The 15,908-nt window shown below is 48.2% G+C and overlaps 1 protein-coding gene across 2 annotated transcripts in view; it reads left to right on the top strand.

Annotated features, from left to right (window-relative positions):
• The window catches only part of PPP2R3C (protein phosphatase 2 regulatory subunit B''gamma), an 89,415-nt gene that overhangs the window by 51,734 nt on the left and 21,773 nt on the right, over positions 1–15,908 (top strand). For both annotated transcript variants that reach the window (XM_069209117.1, XM_069209118.1), the window contains exons 6-9: positions 3,857–3,927; positions 10,773–10,905; positions 11,086–11,141; positions 11,222–11,297. In XM_069209117.1, coding sequence (XP_069065218.1) covers positions 3,857–3,927; positions 10,773–10,905; positions 11,086–11,141; positions 11,222–11,297 — 336 coding nt within the window. The remainder of the gene's footprint in view (positions 1–3,856; positions 3,928–10,772; positions 10,906–11,085; positions 11,142–11,221; positions 11,298–15,908) is intronic.

The raw sequence follows: 15,908 nt of genomic DNA, 5'->3' as shown, positions 1-15,908 counted from the left end.
GCATGTGGTGTCTCAGTGGTCCATGCTGTGTCATGCAGCTCACAGTGTGTCGGAGCCGCCTCTCTCCTGGTGAGGACTGTTTTATCCGCATGCTGTGTCATGCAGCTCACAGTGTGTCAGAGCGGCTTCTCTCCTGGTGAGGACTGTTTTATCTGCATGCTGTGTCATGCAGCTCACAGTGTGTCTGAGAGGCCTCTCTCCTAGTGAGGACTGTTTTATCTACATGTGGTGTCTCAGTGGTCCATGCTGTGTCATGCAGCTCACAGTGTGTCAGAGCGGCCTCTCTCTTGGTGAGGACTGTTTTATCTGCATGCTGTGTCATGCAGCTCACAGTGTGTCGGAGCGGCCTCTCTCTTGGTGAGGACTGTTTTATCTGCATGCTGTGTCATGCAGCTCACAGTGTGTCAGAGCGGCTTCTCTCCTGGTGAGGACTGTTTTATCTGCATGCTGTGTCATGCAGCTCACAGTGTGTCGGAGAGGCCTCTCTCCTAGTGAGGACTGTTTTATCTGCATGTGGTGTCTCAGTGGTCCATGCTGTGTCATGCAGCTCACAGTGTGTCAGAGCGGCCTCTCTCCTAGTGAGGACTGTTTTATCTGCATGTGGTGTCTCAGTGGTCCATGCTGTGTCATGCAGCTTACAGTGTGTCAGAGCGGCCTCTCTACTGGTGAGGACTGTTTTATCCACATGCGGTGTCATGCAGATCACAGTGTGTCAGAGCGGCCTCTCTCCTGGTGAGGACTGTTTATCTGCATGCGGTGTCATGCAGCTCACAGTGTGTCGGAGAGGCCTCTCTCCTAGTGAGGACTGTTTTATCTGCATGTGGTGTCTCAGTGGTCCATGCTGTGTCATTCAGCTCACAGTGTGTCAGAGCGGCCTCTCTCTTGGTGAGGACTGTTTTATCTGCATGCTGTGTCATGCAGCTCACAGTGTGTCGGAGAGGCCTCTCTCCTAGTGAGGACTGTTTTATCTGCATGTGGTGTGTCAGTGGTCCATGCTGTGTCATGCAGCTCACAGTGTGTCGGAGCCGCCTCTCTCCTGGTGAGGACTGTTTTATCCGCATGCTGTGTCATGCAGCTCACAGTGTGTCAGAGCGGCTTCTCTCCTGGTGAGGACTGTTTTATCTGCATGCTGTGTCATGCAGCTCACAGTGTGTCAGGGAGGTCTCTCTCCTAGTGAGGACTTTTTTATCTGCATGTGGTGTCTCAGTGGTCCATGCTGTGTCATGCAGCTCACAGTGTGTCAGAGCGGCCTCTCTCCTGGTGAGGACTGTTTTATCCACATGCGGTGTCATGCAGCTCACAGTGTGTCAGAGCGGCCTCTCTCTTGGTGAGGACTGTTTTATCTGCATGCTGTGTCATGCAGCTCACAGTGTGTCGGAGAGGCCTCTCTCCTAGTGAGGACTGTTTTATCTGCATGTGGTGTCTCAGTGGTCCATGCTGTGTCATGCAGCTTACAGTGTGTCAGAGCGGCCTCTCTACTGGTGAGGACTGTTTTATCCACATGCGGTGTCATGCAGATCACAGTGTGTCAGAGCGGCCTCTCTCCTGGTGAGGACTGTTTATCTGCATGCGGTGTCATGCAGCTCACAGTGTGTCGGAGAGGCCTCTCTCCTAGTGAGGACTGTTTTATCTGCATGTGGTGTCTCAGTGGTCCATGCTGTGTCATTCAGCTCACAGTGTGTCAGAGCGGCCTCTCTCTTGGTGAGGACTGTTTTATCTGCATGCTGTGTCATGCAGCTCACAGTGTGTCGGAGAGGCCTCTCTCCTAGTGAGGACTGTTTTATCTGCATGTGGTGTCTCAGTGGTCCATGCTGTGTCATGCAGCTCACAGTGTGTCGGAGCCGCCTCTCTCCTGGTGAGGACTGTATTATCTGCATGCGGTGTCATGCAGCTCACAGTGTGTCGGAGAGGCCTCTCTCCTAGTGAGGACTGTTTTATCTGCATGTGGTGTCTCAGTGGTCCATGCTGTGTCATGCAGCTCACAGTGTGTCGGAGCCGCCTCTCTCCTGGTGAGGACTGTTTTATCCGCATGCTGTGTCATGCAGCTCACAGTGTGTCGGAGAGGCCTCTCTCCTAGTGAGGACTGTTTTATCTGCATGTGGTGTCTCAGTGGTCCATGCTGTGTCATGCAGCTCACAGTGTGTCAGAGCGGCCTCTCTCTTGGTGAGGACTGTTTTATCTGCATGCTGTGTCATGCAGCTCACAGTATGTCGGAGAGGCCTCTCTCCTAGTGAGGACTGTTTTATCTGCATGTGGTGTCTCAGTGGTCCATGCTGTGTCATGCAGCTCACAGTGTGTCAGAGCGGCCTCTCTCTTGGTGAGGACTGTTTTATCTGCATGCTGTGTCATGCAGCTCACAGTGTGTCGGAGAGGCCTCTCTCCTAGTGAGGACTGTTTTATCTGCATGTGGTGTCTCAGTGGTCCGTGCTGTGTCATGCAGCTCACAGTGTGTCGGAGCCGCCTCTCTCCTGGTGAGGACTGTTTTATCCGCATGCTGTGTCATGCAGCTCACAGTGTGTCAGAGCGGCCTCTCTCCTGGTGAGGACTGTTTTATCTGCATGATGTGTCATGCAGCTCACAGTGTGTTGGAGAGGCCTCTCTCCTAGTGAGGACTGTTTTATCTGCATGTGGTGTCTCAGTGGTCCATGCTGTGTCATGCAGCTCACAGTGTGTCGGAGCCGCCTCTCTCCTGATGAGGATTGTTTTATCCGCATGCTGTCATGCAGCTCACAGTGTGTCAGAGCGGCCTCTCTCCTGGTGAGGACTGTTTTATCTGCATGCTGTGTCATGCAGCTCACAGTGTGTCGGAGAGGCCTCTCTCCTAGTGAGGACTGGTTTATCTGCATGTGGTGTCTCAGTGGTCCATGCTGTGTCATGCAGCTCACAGTGTGTCAGAGCGGCCTCTCTCCTGGTGAGGACTGTTTTATCCGCATGCTGTGTCATGCAGCTCACAGTGTGTCAGAGCAGCCTCTGTCCTGGTGAGGACTGATTTATCTGCATGCTGTGTCATGCAGCTCACAGTGTGTCAGAGCGGACTCTCTCCTGGTGAGGACTGTTTTATCTGCATGCTGTGTCATGCAGCTCACAGTGTGTCGGAGAGGCCTCTCTCTTAGTGAGGACTGTTTTATCTGCATGTGGTGTCTCAGTGGTGCATGCTGTGTCATGCAGCTCACAGTGTGTCAGAGCGGCCTCTCTCCTGGTGAGGACTGTTTATCTGCATGCGGTGTCATGCAGCTCACAGTGTGTCGGAGAGGCCTCTCTCCTAGTGAGGACTGTTTTATCTGCATGTGGTGTCTCAGTGGTCCATGCTGTGTCATGCAGCTCACAGTGTGTCGGAGAGGCCTGCTGTCCCCTAGCACTGCTTCTTTATTGTACATCGTCTCAAGGGGTCATTATGACCCAGTATTCCAGCCATGTCCTGCATGCCATTCATGTGTTCAAGGGATCTACTCACCCCTAGCAGACACTTAAACAGATGTCATCCCATAGCTCGTCCTGTCCCTCTAGCACTAAGCAACTCAAGCAGGATCCCTGGTGTATTCAAGACACTTCCACACTCCCATTGAGCATGGTTTATTTACACATCTCTTGGGTCATTGTTTCCAGTAAGCCCAAAACATATGCTGAGCCCATGGCGTGCCAGAGGCCTGCACAGCCCTAGTGAGCACAACTGCTACATGCATATTGTGTCAGAGGTCATTGGGTCTAACTCGTGCCTGTCATGCAGTCTGTGTTTCAGAGAACCATGTACTACGCTAGAGGGGCTGCTCATGTTTATGCATGGCCATGTGTGTACTTAGATCCTGCTCTCCAGCAGTGAGATCAGTCTTTCTGACATTTCTCTCCTCTCCCACAGTGTGGCTCCACCAGACTAGGATTGGCCTGAGTCTGTATGATGTGGCAGGACAGGGGTACCTGCGGGAGTCTGTAAGTACTGCACTCTTCTCCCTCATGCACCTGGGTGAAGAAGCCTCTAATCTGCTAAGTGTATTCTATACATTTGCACCCAATGGTTCTCCCCCAACCCCTTCCCCCAATGCACCTCGTGGTCTCTGCGTTCATTATCTTACTGCCTTCTCTCTCTCCCATCAGCAATTCTGCTTCCTCTGTTTGTCCGTCCATCTCTCCTATCAGTACTTCCTAATCTCAATGATGTTCTTAAGTAATTCCTCCTTTCCCATTTAGCACATCTCTTTCTCTGATGTTGCTGTCTGTCCTCTTTCCTCAATAATAAATTCCTCTGCTTGGCATTTAAAAATGTGGCGCTCACATTTGTACATATTTTCAGACAGCTCTGTGTATTTTTCCCCTTTGAGTTCAGCAATATGCAAGTCCACCAGATGGCCCTTGTTTAATGACCAGAGTTGACCCTTTTCCTTTAAGTAGCTACAACTCTGTTTACCCAGTGTATAGAAGTCTGACAGAGGTGATGCATATTTGGTAGTGAAGGTTTTTTCATCTGCACGCTTGGGAGGGGATTGCCTACTATCGCCTATAAATGGGTATTTGCCTTCCTTACATCCAGGACATACATGAAAAGTACTGTATAATCGATTGTGCCTGGGTTTTTGTTGAGGTGAATGAATAGTTGAGTGTTGAAGTCCATTAGACTCGTGTGTGTAGACAAGATTTTGGCCTCCATTGTGCAGGGCTGATGTTGTGCTTTCAGACACGACAGCCGACTCATGCGCATCTCACGTCCCCCTCCCAGTAACAAGATGTGCCTGGGGGATGAAATACATACCTAGCCCGCTCTCCATAGCCCGCTCTCCATAGCCCGCTCTCCATAGCCCGCTCTCCATAGCCCGCTTTCCTTTTCTGTGACAAACAACCCCTCTGAAGTGGTGGCCCAGACAGGGCCATTGCACACCTACGTGGTTCAGCCTAAACCACACCCGGAGGTAGAGCAGGGCGATGAGACCATGGCACAGGAACATAAAACCAGTAACATCCCTGTCAGAACCCCTTTCAGAGAGCCATGGAGCTAGAAGGAGCTACTGGGCCCAACAATGGTGGTTGAGGCGTTTTACTTCCAATATCCCGGGACTTGACTTACTATGCACTCTGATCAACTCGGCCAAGAACCCCTTCAGCACTTGCCTCTTAGTGGTAGCACGCGTCGAACAGTCCAAGACCAAGTAAACCAAGGTAAGGTGAACACAGGCTTACAACTCAAAATACATCCGACAATCCCCAATAAGTGATTGTCCAGTCAAGCACTTGCTTATATATAAAAGGCAGTATTTATATAGAAACACAAAATATAGTACAGCACACCACAAAAAAACACACAGTCGTCTGAAGGTCAACTCACTAGCGTTCTCTGGGTAGGGTCTCTGCTCCTTCTTCACAGCTGCACACTGCCTCAGGGCAACATCCCTTTGACTTCACCATGGCCCCCTTCCTGGCATACTGGGGTTTGCAAGTAGCGGCACACAGGGCACAAGCCACTTCAGGTCATAGCCCTTTTGTCATCAAACCGATGCACCAGGGCAGTGGCTCCCAATCTTCTCTGCGGACCACACCTGGCATACGCAGGTATTGAGCAGTACTGATAAGGCAACTGCCCTCTTAAGGCAATGGTTGTGCAGAGGGCATTTGCCCTTCTCTCGTCGCAAGGGCAGCATTGAGTCCTAGCCTTTCTTCTTCACTGCGGCCCCCACCTGGCATACAGGGGTCACAAGCAGTACCAATAAGGTGATGGCTCTCTCCAGGTCATGGTGTTGCACATGGTGACAGCCCTTCTTGTGTCACAGCGTGGCACCAAGGATGATTACCCTTATTCTTCACTGCTGTTGCAATGCTTTTGCATCCCTCCGGGTCTAACACGGCCACAATCTGTGAGACAGGCTTAGATCATGATGCACAACCATGATCCATGTTCGCCCCTGACCACAAATTGTTACCAAGGATCCAGATATCATAGTAGCTGGAGCACTTGTCCATGGCAATGCAAGGAACCTTTCCTTCCCAGCAATCCCCATAAGCCCCCACCAGAAAGCAGTGGCCCTAAAACTTGCAAAAGGTGCAGCCTCCCTGATTGGCCAGGGTGCTCCATCTGAGAAGGATAAGTACTGGTGACCTAAGGTAGTTTCCAGTTCAGTGTTTCATTCTGTCAGTTCAGAAGTCCTGTGCACAGGTTATCATTCTCACTCCTAATGTGGGCCCAAATCTAGGAAACCTGTGAAGTAGCTGTGATACTGTACCTGTGGAGAAAAATGAGATATACTTGTCCACAACGAGGAGCTGTTCTGCACTGGCAAGGAGTCGTCACATGATCCACAGAAAAGAGCCAAGGCCCAACCAACTGGAAGGACTTGTGTGTAGGACATCTCAACAGACTGAGATGGCCAGGAGTTACAAGACAGCTCCAGCCACCTGCAGAGAAACTAGCAACACCATCTGGATCAAGACGTTACTCAAGCACCTTTCTCATCAGTAGGGATGGGTGTACCGGCCTCAAGCCTCCCCAGGGGGAGTGCTGCACCTCCCTCCTTTCTGACTGTTTTGGAACCTTAAAACTGTTGGTCTTCATCCTCCTGTGTCAGGACCCACCCCAGATGAGGTTTCCCTGAATTCACTCTAGTTCAATCCTTCATCCTAGTCTTATGGTTCCTAAGATATTTTTATTCAAAGATTCATCAAAGTCCCTTTCAGTATAAAAGTGGCCAGTGGCAACTGGTACCGTTGTGGGAACATCCTTCAGACGAACTGTACCATGACTGGTAGATTCTGACATTCAGGCCCCTCCAAGGTAAGAGACGCCTTTGGGACATACCATGGTTACTGGCATATTATTTTGCCATCTGTCCCCAACACAGGCTCCGAGGGACTCCCTACTGCTCCCCACTGAACAGCGATCAGGCTGTCAGTACAGAGAAAGGATGTGCTAGACATTCCCATAGAGAGGCCTCTTGTTCTTTGGGTAGTTCCCTAATGGGAAAACTAGTTTTAAAGCTGCAAGCTTCACTTTGTTCGGGGCGTCTACTTTTCTTCTACAGCATCCTCTGGTGCCACAGGCTGTCTACATTGAAGGGAAGCCTGGGTGCCATTATCCCTGCCTGCATCCTGCCACTTATGCATCTGTTTTTTAGAAAGGATACTTGAGTGCTTCCGAACTTTAACAAGACAACCTGAAGCACCCCTGTAGGATAACATTGGCCATGAAAGCCATTGTTAAACTGTTATGTAATGCCTAGTGCAAGGGAGCTATAGTAAGTAAATAATGTGGGTTTGGTTCTTTCCCTCATGTGCCAGGGACTTCTGCTTTTCTTTGCGTACCATAATTGTAAGTGTGTTTTTTACTTATTAACTATTTAAGTTTTTTTCTTACTTTTTTAAAAAAGCACAGACTGTCCAGTGAAGTTATTAACTGTTATACACAGTGTTAGACTATGTTCTGGGTTTTTAACTCCACACCACCTCTCGGACTGCGCGACCTAGAGTCCTAACCTGAGAGAGTCGAGTGGTAAAAGTGAATCCTTCGTCATTCTGCTTCGCATGCCCTGGTGATCAGGCTCCAGGATGCCAGTGGTAAACGCCAGTAACGTCCGCCTGCTGTGGACCTTCAGGGAAAGGCCTCACAATGCTGGTGGGGAGCAGAGTACAGAGCTGCCTTCATGAGTGGCTTGGTCGGAGAACGCGGGGTTCATAGGGCTTTTCCTTCACTCCCATTCACTATTATTGTCTGTAAACAAATTGATTGAAAATGAAAGCTCCAGCGATGAAGGCCATGATAAGATGGCACTGCAAACATATGGAATCATGAAGATAATTTTCCCAGACAAGATCACTGCAGTTAATGTAGCATGTATAAATAAAACATTTTCAGATTAACTTGGGTGTCTATTTCAAGAGTTCAGTCTGTTGGTTCCTCATCAGAATGAACCCTGTATTCGTTGCTGGCGGAACTGAAACTCTGATCACACGTCCGTAAGTCCATATCCCACCTCCAGCAGTTCGCAGTAGGCTACGTCGGGCTATTCTGATGAACCAGACTGGACATTGAGCAGCTCTGGCTGCTCTAGATGTCATCCATAAACAGATCCTCGCAGGGACAGTCATGAGTGGTGTGCCGATGTAGACCAGCAAAATTCATTCGGCTGAGCCTCATGCAAGCATCTTAGAGCAGATTCTGGTTTATGTCCCCAGAACGAAAGGCGCTGGGAAGAAATAACATGGTAGAATAGGTGCATTTCCCGTAACCTGACTAGCGCATAATATAGTCAAAGGACATAATTGTGGTGTGTAATATTGAGTCCTGAACTAATTCAAAAAAGATAGTCTGGGTGTCAAGGAAGCTACCTAATCCAGTATCTTGCTCCCCAAGTGACCGGGCCTGTAATTCCTCTGCTCCGTTCATGTACCCAGGAATAAAGTAACAGTACCACCTATCTGTAGCAGCAGCCTGTTGCATGGAATAGGTTTTAGGTTTTTTAATGTTAGGTGGTGTTCCTCTTGCCATACCAATTGGATCTAGGAGAATCTTCCAGAGTCCAGCTACGAGAATCTTGAGGTGAGAAGTTCAATTTTTTCCTGTCTGCCCCGGAGCATGGCCAAACTAGTCGTACTTGAGTAACAACAACACCGCTTGGCTGATATTTCAAGAATTATGCATAGCTAAAGGGACCAACTTTCCAAAAAATGTAACGAACTAAATATGAATCCTTTATCAGTGTTTTCTTAGGAACCCGAAAGAAGTGCATATATTGGAATTATCCTAATGCATTATTTCCATAGACATGGATACCTCATGTAGTTACCAAGTACCTTCACTTTCTGCACAGAGCTCACCTGGTCCAGCCTTTTTAGATCTCGTCACAGACTAGCCGTGCTTTGGAAACATTGCAAGCTCCTCTGTTCTTTAACTGGAAGATCTGATTAGACATTGCTGCCGTTGTCTGGTCAAAAGTGCACGGATACATTGGCCACTAAACTCCATGTGCAACGATAGGTGCAGGAAAAATCTTATTCCAACAGGAATTTAAAACGAACTGCATTCTTTGGCTAGATATGATTTGGCCATTTATTGTCATAAAAGGATAAAAACAGTGCTGCTTGTCTCGGAGTCTATGAGAAAATCTGTTTTTTGTGTTCTTTGCTAGCATTTGGAAATTACAAGCCATGTCCGAATAGAAATACAGGTACTAGAGGCATTCAATCTGAAGCCAGGGTCATCTATCTTGTCAAGTACAAGGCCCATGTGGATCCCACAGAAGGCTTTGACGTGCATTTGTGCTTGGACGGGGTTAAATGCAGTTTCTTTAAAGCTAGTAAAACACGCTTGAACTTCCTTTGGTTGATGAGCAACTGCATGACTTTTTCTAGCCTCACCAGGATGAATCCTGGGAGACCAGTTAGCTAGGTGCTGCTTCCCACAGGGTCTGAATGGATGAGGGCATGAACCTGCACCACAGCCTTGAGCTGTCATTTCCTTATACGGTCCTTGCCGGAGACAGTAGAGCCAGAGCGAAAGCCTGGGCATCTGGCGCAGGACGCGAGGCACACGGAGCTGCCCTTCCACGTTGTGCTTTTGGGCTACCCTAGGCGTGAAGTGCAAATGTGCCACTGATAACGAGGACAAATCCAACCTAAGTTGGCCTGAGTTTAAATACAAACAAAGTGTGAGTTCATGGTTGTTCTTGGCTAGCAATTATGTAAGTAGAATTCAGTTTCATTCGAGTATTTGTGGACCAGAGGCTCCTGTTTACTGAGCGTTAATACTGGTGATTACATATGAAAATTATACAACTTGGGCTAATATTGAATCCTGTATCACAGATAACAGGGAGAACTGAAAACTCAACAAGCCAATAAAAAAAAAAAGTCTTTATGCTAAAGAGGCAGGAAATGAGTAGATTTGGAACAGAATCTGTGATGTTTGTGCACGGATGGAGAGCCTTAAGAAGTGCCCAGTGGTCACTGCCGTAAAAGGCCACAACTGGCTATTAACAGGGATGTATTTGGAGAGCCGACCACTGCCCAGGTTGAGTTTTGTTTTGGAGAGAAGGAATTAACTATTTTTTAAGGAGGATTGGAGAGAACGTGTGAAGGGGGAGGCGTTGGCACGGTCTCATGTGGATCTGGTTTCAGGAAGGATGGTCTATTCAAAAAGAGGTTAATGTGAAGGTGTGTTGGATGTTAGCCGGATGGTGGATGGAAAGCATTGGAAAGAGTGCGAGAGGGTAGTGTGGCGGAGGCAGGTGTGAGGCTTTGCAGACTCTTTGGTAGTGACATGCTATGCCTATCTCTCTTTACCTTCTCACTAAACTCCTTGCAGCAGTTTAAGTTGTTTCATCTTCTCTCCTTCCAACAGTTCCTGCTGCTTCCTCTTACCAGGTGTCCATGATACCCCCTAATCTGCTGTCAGCATTTCATGCTTCCTCTCCCCTTTCACTTGTTCCCACTGTCCCCTCTCCGTGCGGCATAGAAGTTCATGCTATCACCCCCGTTAGTTTTTCAGCGGTTTATTTTTCGATATTTGCCATGACACTTTCTTTGTTCTCGCTCCTTCACCTCCCCAGGGATCCCTGCTGCCTGCATCTCACCCCTTCTATGCTTCCTTATCTTCTTCCCTGTCTGATTCTGTGCTCCAAGTTTTGTTCTCACATCTCCTCTCCCTGGCAAGTGCTGCTCGCCCTTCTGTTCCTCTGTTGACTAGTTGTCCTCGTCCTGTGGCTGCTCTTTATTAGTTCTTCTGAGTCTCCCTATTCTTTCTTGCCTGTTTTAGCTTAAAGCTGTAGACATAGTGTCCCTTTGGCTTTTTTTGACAGGATTTGGAGAATTACATTTTGGAGCTCATCCCGACTCTGCCGCAGTTAGACGGCTTAGAGAAGTCGTTTTACTCCTTCTACGTCTGCACCGCCGTCCGCAAGTTCTTTTTTTTCCTCGACCCTCTCAGAACAGGTGGTTATTAATTAATAATAATAATTAATTTATAAGTTCATAGATCTTCATGACTCAAACTGCTTTGCGCTTGCTGTACCCCTCTCCTTGTATGGTCCCACATGTTCTGTTTCTAAATGTCCTGTGGTGTTTTCTAAAAGTTTGAATCAGGGTTCACATGTTCTGACTCACTTTTCCCAGGGAAGATAAAAATCCAGGATATCTTGGCCTGCAGCTTCTTGGATGACCTACTAGAGGTAACGCTGACTCCGAACTCAGTTTTATACAATCACTCTAAGTATACTAATGTGGTCTAATATATATTTTTTAATTTCAGCTGAGGGACGAGGAGCTGTCCAAAGAAAGTCAGGAATCCAATTGGTTCTCTGCTCCGTCTGCGCTCAGGGTGTATGGTAAGGCTTTATTCCGAAATATATGTGGGATAAGACATTCCTGGCCGAGAGATGTTTTTGTTTTCTTTCTAAAGTAAGGGAGAGAAGGTGCAAGTATTGCCTGAGGCACAGTGCTAGTCCAGATCTTGAGTATGTAACTTGAAAATGCATGTTTGTGGCATTTTCCCTTTTACATCTCTTGGTTTCCAGTTTGGCAGTGTCGTGGTTCATGTAGTGCTTCCTTCCTTGGAATTCTCCTAGCCAGTCTTAAAAAATGTGCAGATGTGCGGCTAGGCACAGTGTAACTCTATCCGGGTAGGCCTCAAGTGGCTATATATATTGTTAGAGGTTGTGTTAGTTGGGCAGTGGCATGGAGGATGCTCTTCAGCATGGCACTGTTTTAGCCAGGAGAGATCAGGGCTTGGGCGGTGGTTCTGAAGTCTGTTGCATGATGTTATCATAGCTTAGGTAGGACTTAGTCTGTTGGCTCTAGTGACAATATGGTAGCATTATTTTTATGTTTTACTCTCCTTGTCACAATTTTAATCCTGTCATGCTGTATCGTCCTGGTTGTTGCTATCTAAGATGCAGTTGCTTTATTAAAACATTATTGAAATATATACTGCCTCTGTTTTTCATTGTATATGTGAGACTAATGTAATTGAGACAAACGGATGAGACCTGAGTGACCACGGGTCCGTGAGAAACCAGTTATGTCATGCGCTCGGCTGCCCAATCACCCCTGCCCTTGGGTAGAGGTGAGGCACTACTAAGTTAGCCGGAGCAGAACCCGGATTTGAGCGACAGGTGTCACCTGTAGTGGGTCAGACTCGGTCTCCCACACCGCAGTCGATTCTGCCGCTCGAAATCCAGTTGTCTCGTTAGAATAATGAGCCTACGTGACGTGGTTCCACCAACGTTTGGTCAGGCTCTAATTTTCGGGTCCTCCTGAGTATCTCTGTCTCAAGATATACGACGACACTGCAGTACTACATACGGAGACATCCGTGGTATTGCGGATTTCCTCCTCAGCTAAGTAGGACGCTGGAGGTTGATGCGGGAGGTTGTTCAAGCTTGAACTCTGAAAGGAAAATCCCTATTTGGCGTGCCTTCTCTGAACAAATTTATCATCTCTCATGGCGAATCCGCCACAGGTAGCATTTGCAGTCAATATGAGACAACCCCTGACTGCACATTTATTAGAAAACGGCCTAACAGCCCAGGGGGGTCCAGTCACATTTGTTGTTGACACAGATGCAGCTTATAGAACAGTACTTTTCTATTTTTGGGTCACATTTCCAGCAGTTGATGGGAACACAAACACATTTCATCACTATACACTTGCAAACGTACCTGGACAATACAGGGCATATGCATATTTAGAAATACCTCTATCTTATCAAGAACATAATAATTGGCTTGATGGTGCCCTACACCACACAATTTTACCAGTTAGGTTAGGTCCTCTAAGTAATGAAGGTCCTACCTGGCCTTTATTGGCCACCTATACACCTGACCCTGCAGCAGCGACTTTAGCAGTAGCTGAGGTTCGTCGCTTATATACTGAACTGACAGCAAAATACAGACGATTAGTACAGTTTGTAATGCAAACATTGAAGACGAACCCAGCACGTCCTGCTCCAGCGCAACCCCATGCAGTGACGCCAGGTATAAACCCTGCGACTGTACATTCAATTATGGGTAAAGTACCCGCCAAACGAGAGGAAACTCCGTTTCGGTTAGCTCAAAAAATAAATGCGCTGGAAGCGGTAATTGCCCACGCGGGGCCTCAGGATAGACATAGCATTCTAACGATGTGCTTGACCTTTGGGATGGTCCCCACCGTAGATAACTGTAATACCTCGGGCACGGTATTTGCCGCTCTCTACACTACCACACACGGTACACCGACACTTGCCAATTTACCGGAAGTGTTGAAGCACATTCAAGATGAATACGGGGCTGCCCGTATCCCCAGGGACCATGAAACCCTTGTGCTCAGTTGTGTCATGGGGAGGTGTCGCACTTGCCATGCCCCTTCTTGTGGCTGTGCCTTCACTAGCGACATGCCCTCCACCTCGAGGCCCAGTAGTTCCCTCTGTATTCCTCCCTCCCCCAATTACAGGTGGCTTGGAGAGGGGGTGTTCACACTTAGTTACTGCTCTGAACTTTTGAAGGGGCAGACGTTGTTGGAAGTGAGGCTAAGATGCTAGTTGTCTCTTGGTGGATGGTCCTTTCTTTGAGGCCATGAATCTCCACTGTTGGATGTGGCATGTGTGCTGGGGCTTTGTCCACGTCCAGCTTGGGCCCTCTGCCCAGTTTGCTCTTGCCCCAGGGTATAGGCCACTCTAATGCTCATTAGTCATCCAGAGGGTGACTTAAGACTGTCCACGATGGTCACTGCACCAGGCTCTGCAGCGCAGCAGCAAGATTTTTAATTTCCTGCCTGAATGACTGTCCCAAAGGTTCCCCTCTGGTGCTGCACAGAGAGAGCCAAGTTGATCCTGCACCACTGCCGTAGGGCTCCCGTAGAGCCCGAACTGGCTGGTCCTCGACCGGCTGGAGAGGTGCTGCGTGGGTTCAGGCATGTAGCAACGGGAAAGAGCTCTTATTCTGCCGTCCTCTTGGCTATGCCTCCCAGGACTAGCATTTTACTGGGAAATACCTTTATAGTGTCAAAGCCAGATTGTTGCCGGGGTTTACCACCTTTATGTCACATCCATTAATTTACAAGGAATTACTACTATTGTGTGCTGGCCAGCATGTTACTGGGAATTACCAGTAATGTGCCAGGGTCTGCATATTGCCAGGGTTTCCTGCCGTTTTGCCAAGACCAGCATATTTCCAGGGATTGCCATCATTGTGCAATGGCTGGTGTTTTACATGGAATTACCACCGTTGTTCCAGCATGTTGGCAGGGATTACCACCATAGTGCCAGAGCTAGCATTTTACCAGGGATTACTACCAGCGTTGCCAGGACCAGCATGTAGAAAGGGACGACCGACATTGTGAAAAGACCTCAGTGTTGCTAGGAGCTATCATCAGTGTGCTAGAGCCAGCATGGTACCAGGGATACCACCTTTGTGGCAGGGCCATCATGTTGGTAGGGATTGCCACTCTTGTGCAGGGCCTGCATTTTACCAGAAATTACTACTATGTCGTCAGAGCCAGCATGCTCCTAGGAATGATCACCATTGTGTCAGGGCCTGAATTGTATCAGGGAATAGCACATGTTGCCAGGAATCACCACCGTTGTTCCAGGGCCAGCATTTCACTGGTGGGGTAGTGGGCAAAACACCCGCTTTTCACCTGCACACACAGACAACATGCACTCACATACATGCACTTGTGCACTCATGCAAACCTACAGTCATGTGCACACACATTCGCAAAGACACAGTGCAGACACTTGTTTTTTTAACTCACCTTTCTTCTTGATTCCTACTGCAGCCTCTCCTCTCCTCTTCCTCATGCAGCTCTCGGTCTGCGCTTCCAGGAGGGGAAAGGGAAGAGCCATTACTGGCTTGAGAGATGGGGTGTGGGGGGCAGGCTGTGGAGTGGGATGAGGAAGGGGTAATAAAGCAGGAGTGCGGAGATGGAGAGGAAGGGCCAAAGTTCCTCACTATGGGAAGGAGGGCAGCAGGCTCAGATGTTCCATGGAGGTTGGCTTCAGGCACAGTGGAGGCACTGGCGAAGGGATGATGCCCCCCTCTGCCAGTGCATCTCCATGCGTGTTGCTGTGCAGGGACTCATCGCTATGCAAGCAGAAGGATGCACTTTTTAGCTCGCATAGCAACAGGTTGGCTGGTATCCCTAGAGACGGGCCAGCAGCCTTTTTCTGTCTTAACCCCAATGTAACCACATTGAGGCCCAACTTAAAAATGCAAACTAGTAGCTGATGAACAATTGCTATTAAATGAATGTAGGAAGCTCACTCTTGATATGATATATCAGAATGAGATATATCCTGCAAGTGTCCAGGGGTTCCCTTACTACTGGACAGGGGCTTGCTCGAGCAATCGTAAGGTGCTATTTCAGGGGGTAGTGTGGTCGAGCAGCCTTAGGCTTATCAGAGAGGAGCGTTAGACTACTGCAAATACACACACAGCCAATAAATGAGACACACTACTCAAGAAGTGGATCCACACCAATTTACAAAATAACAAGTATCTTTATATATGTTTAGGCACCAGAATCAATACATTCAGGTGAGTATGTTTTGCGTGAAAAATACTTTCAGGTTTCAAAAGTCGACACTTGGTGCATTTGTTTTGGAATCTCTTTATTCTTTTTTATCAAAAGGTGCACACATTATTACCTTTCCCCATTCAACCCCTGAGATCGGACAGATATGCATCATTAGTGTTATAGGCTTCAACAGTTGGGTCCTGTGTGGGCCGGACTTCAGAGATGTAGCCGTTAATCGTACACAGTCTCTGGGTGTAGTTCATGCCTGACCCCACTGATATCCACCGGAGCTGTGTCCATTCCATCCTACCCCAAATCAGGTCCCAGCGTTGTTTTTCTAGTCTGCCTCCTCCCTCATATATCTCTATGAAGACCATATTTTGTCCCATTTACGTGGGTATCCTCTCACCTGCTACACAGTTTTTTCTGCTGTCCAGGCGCTC

Source organism: Pleurodeles waltl, chromosome 9 (assembly GCF_031143425.1).
Source record: "Pleurodeles waltl isolate 20211129_DDA chromosome 9, aPleWal1.hap1.20221129, whole genome shotgun sequence".
Taxonomy (NCBI): domain Eukaryota; kingdom Metazoa; phylum Chordata; class Amphibia; order Caudata; family Salamandridae; genus Pleurodeles; species Pleurodeles waltl.
Note: the sequence above shows the minus strand (reverse complement) of the source record. Positions and strands in the feature narration are given on the sequence as shown.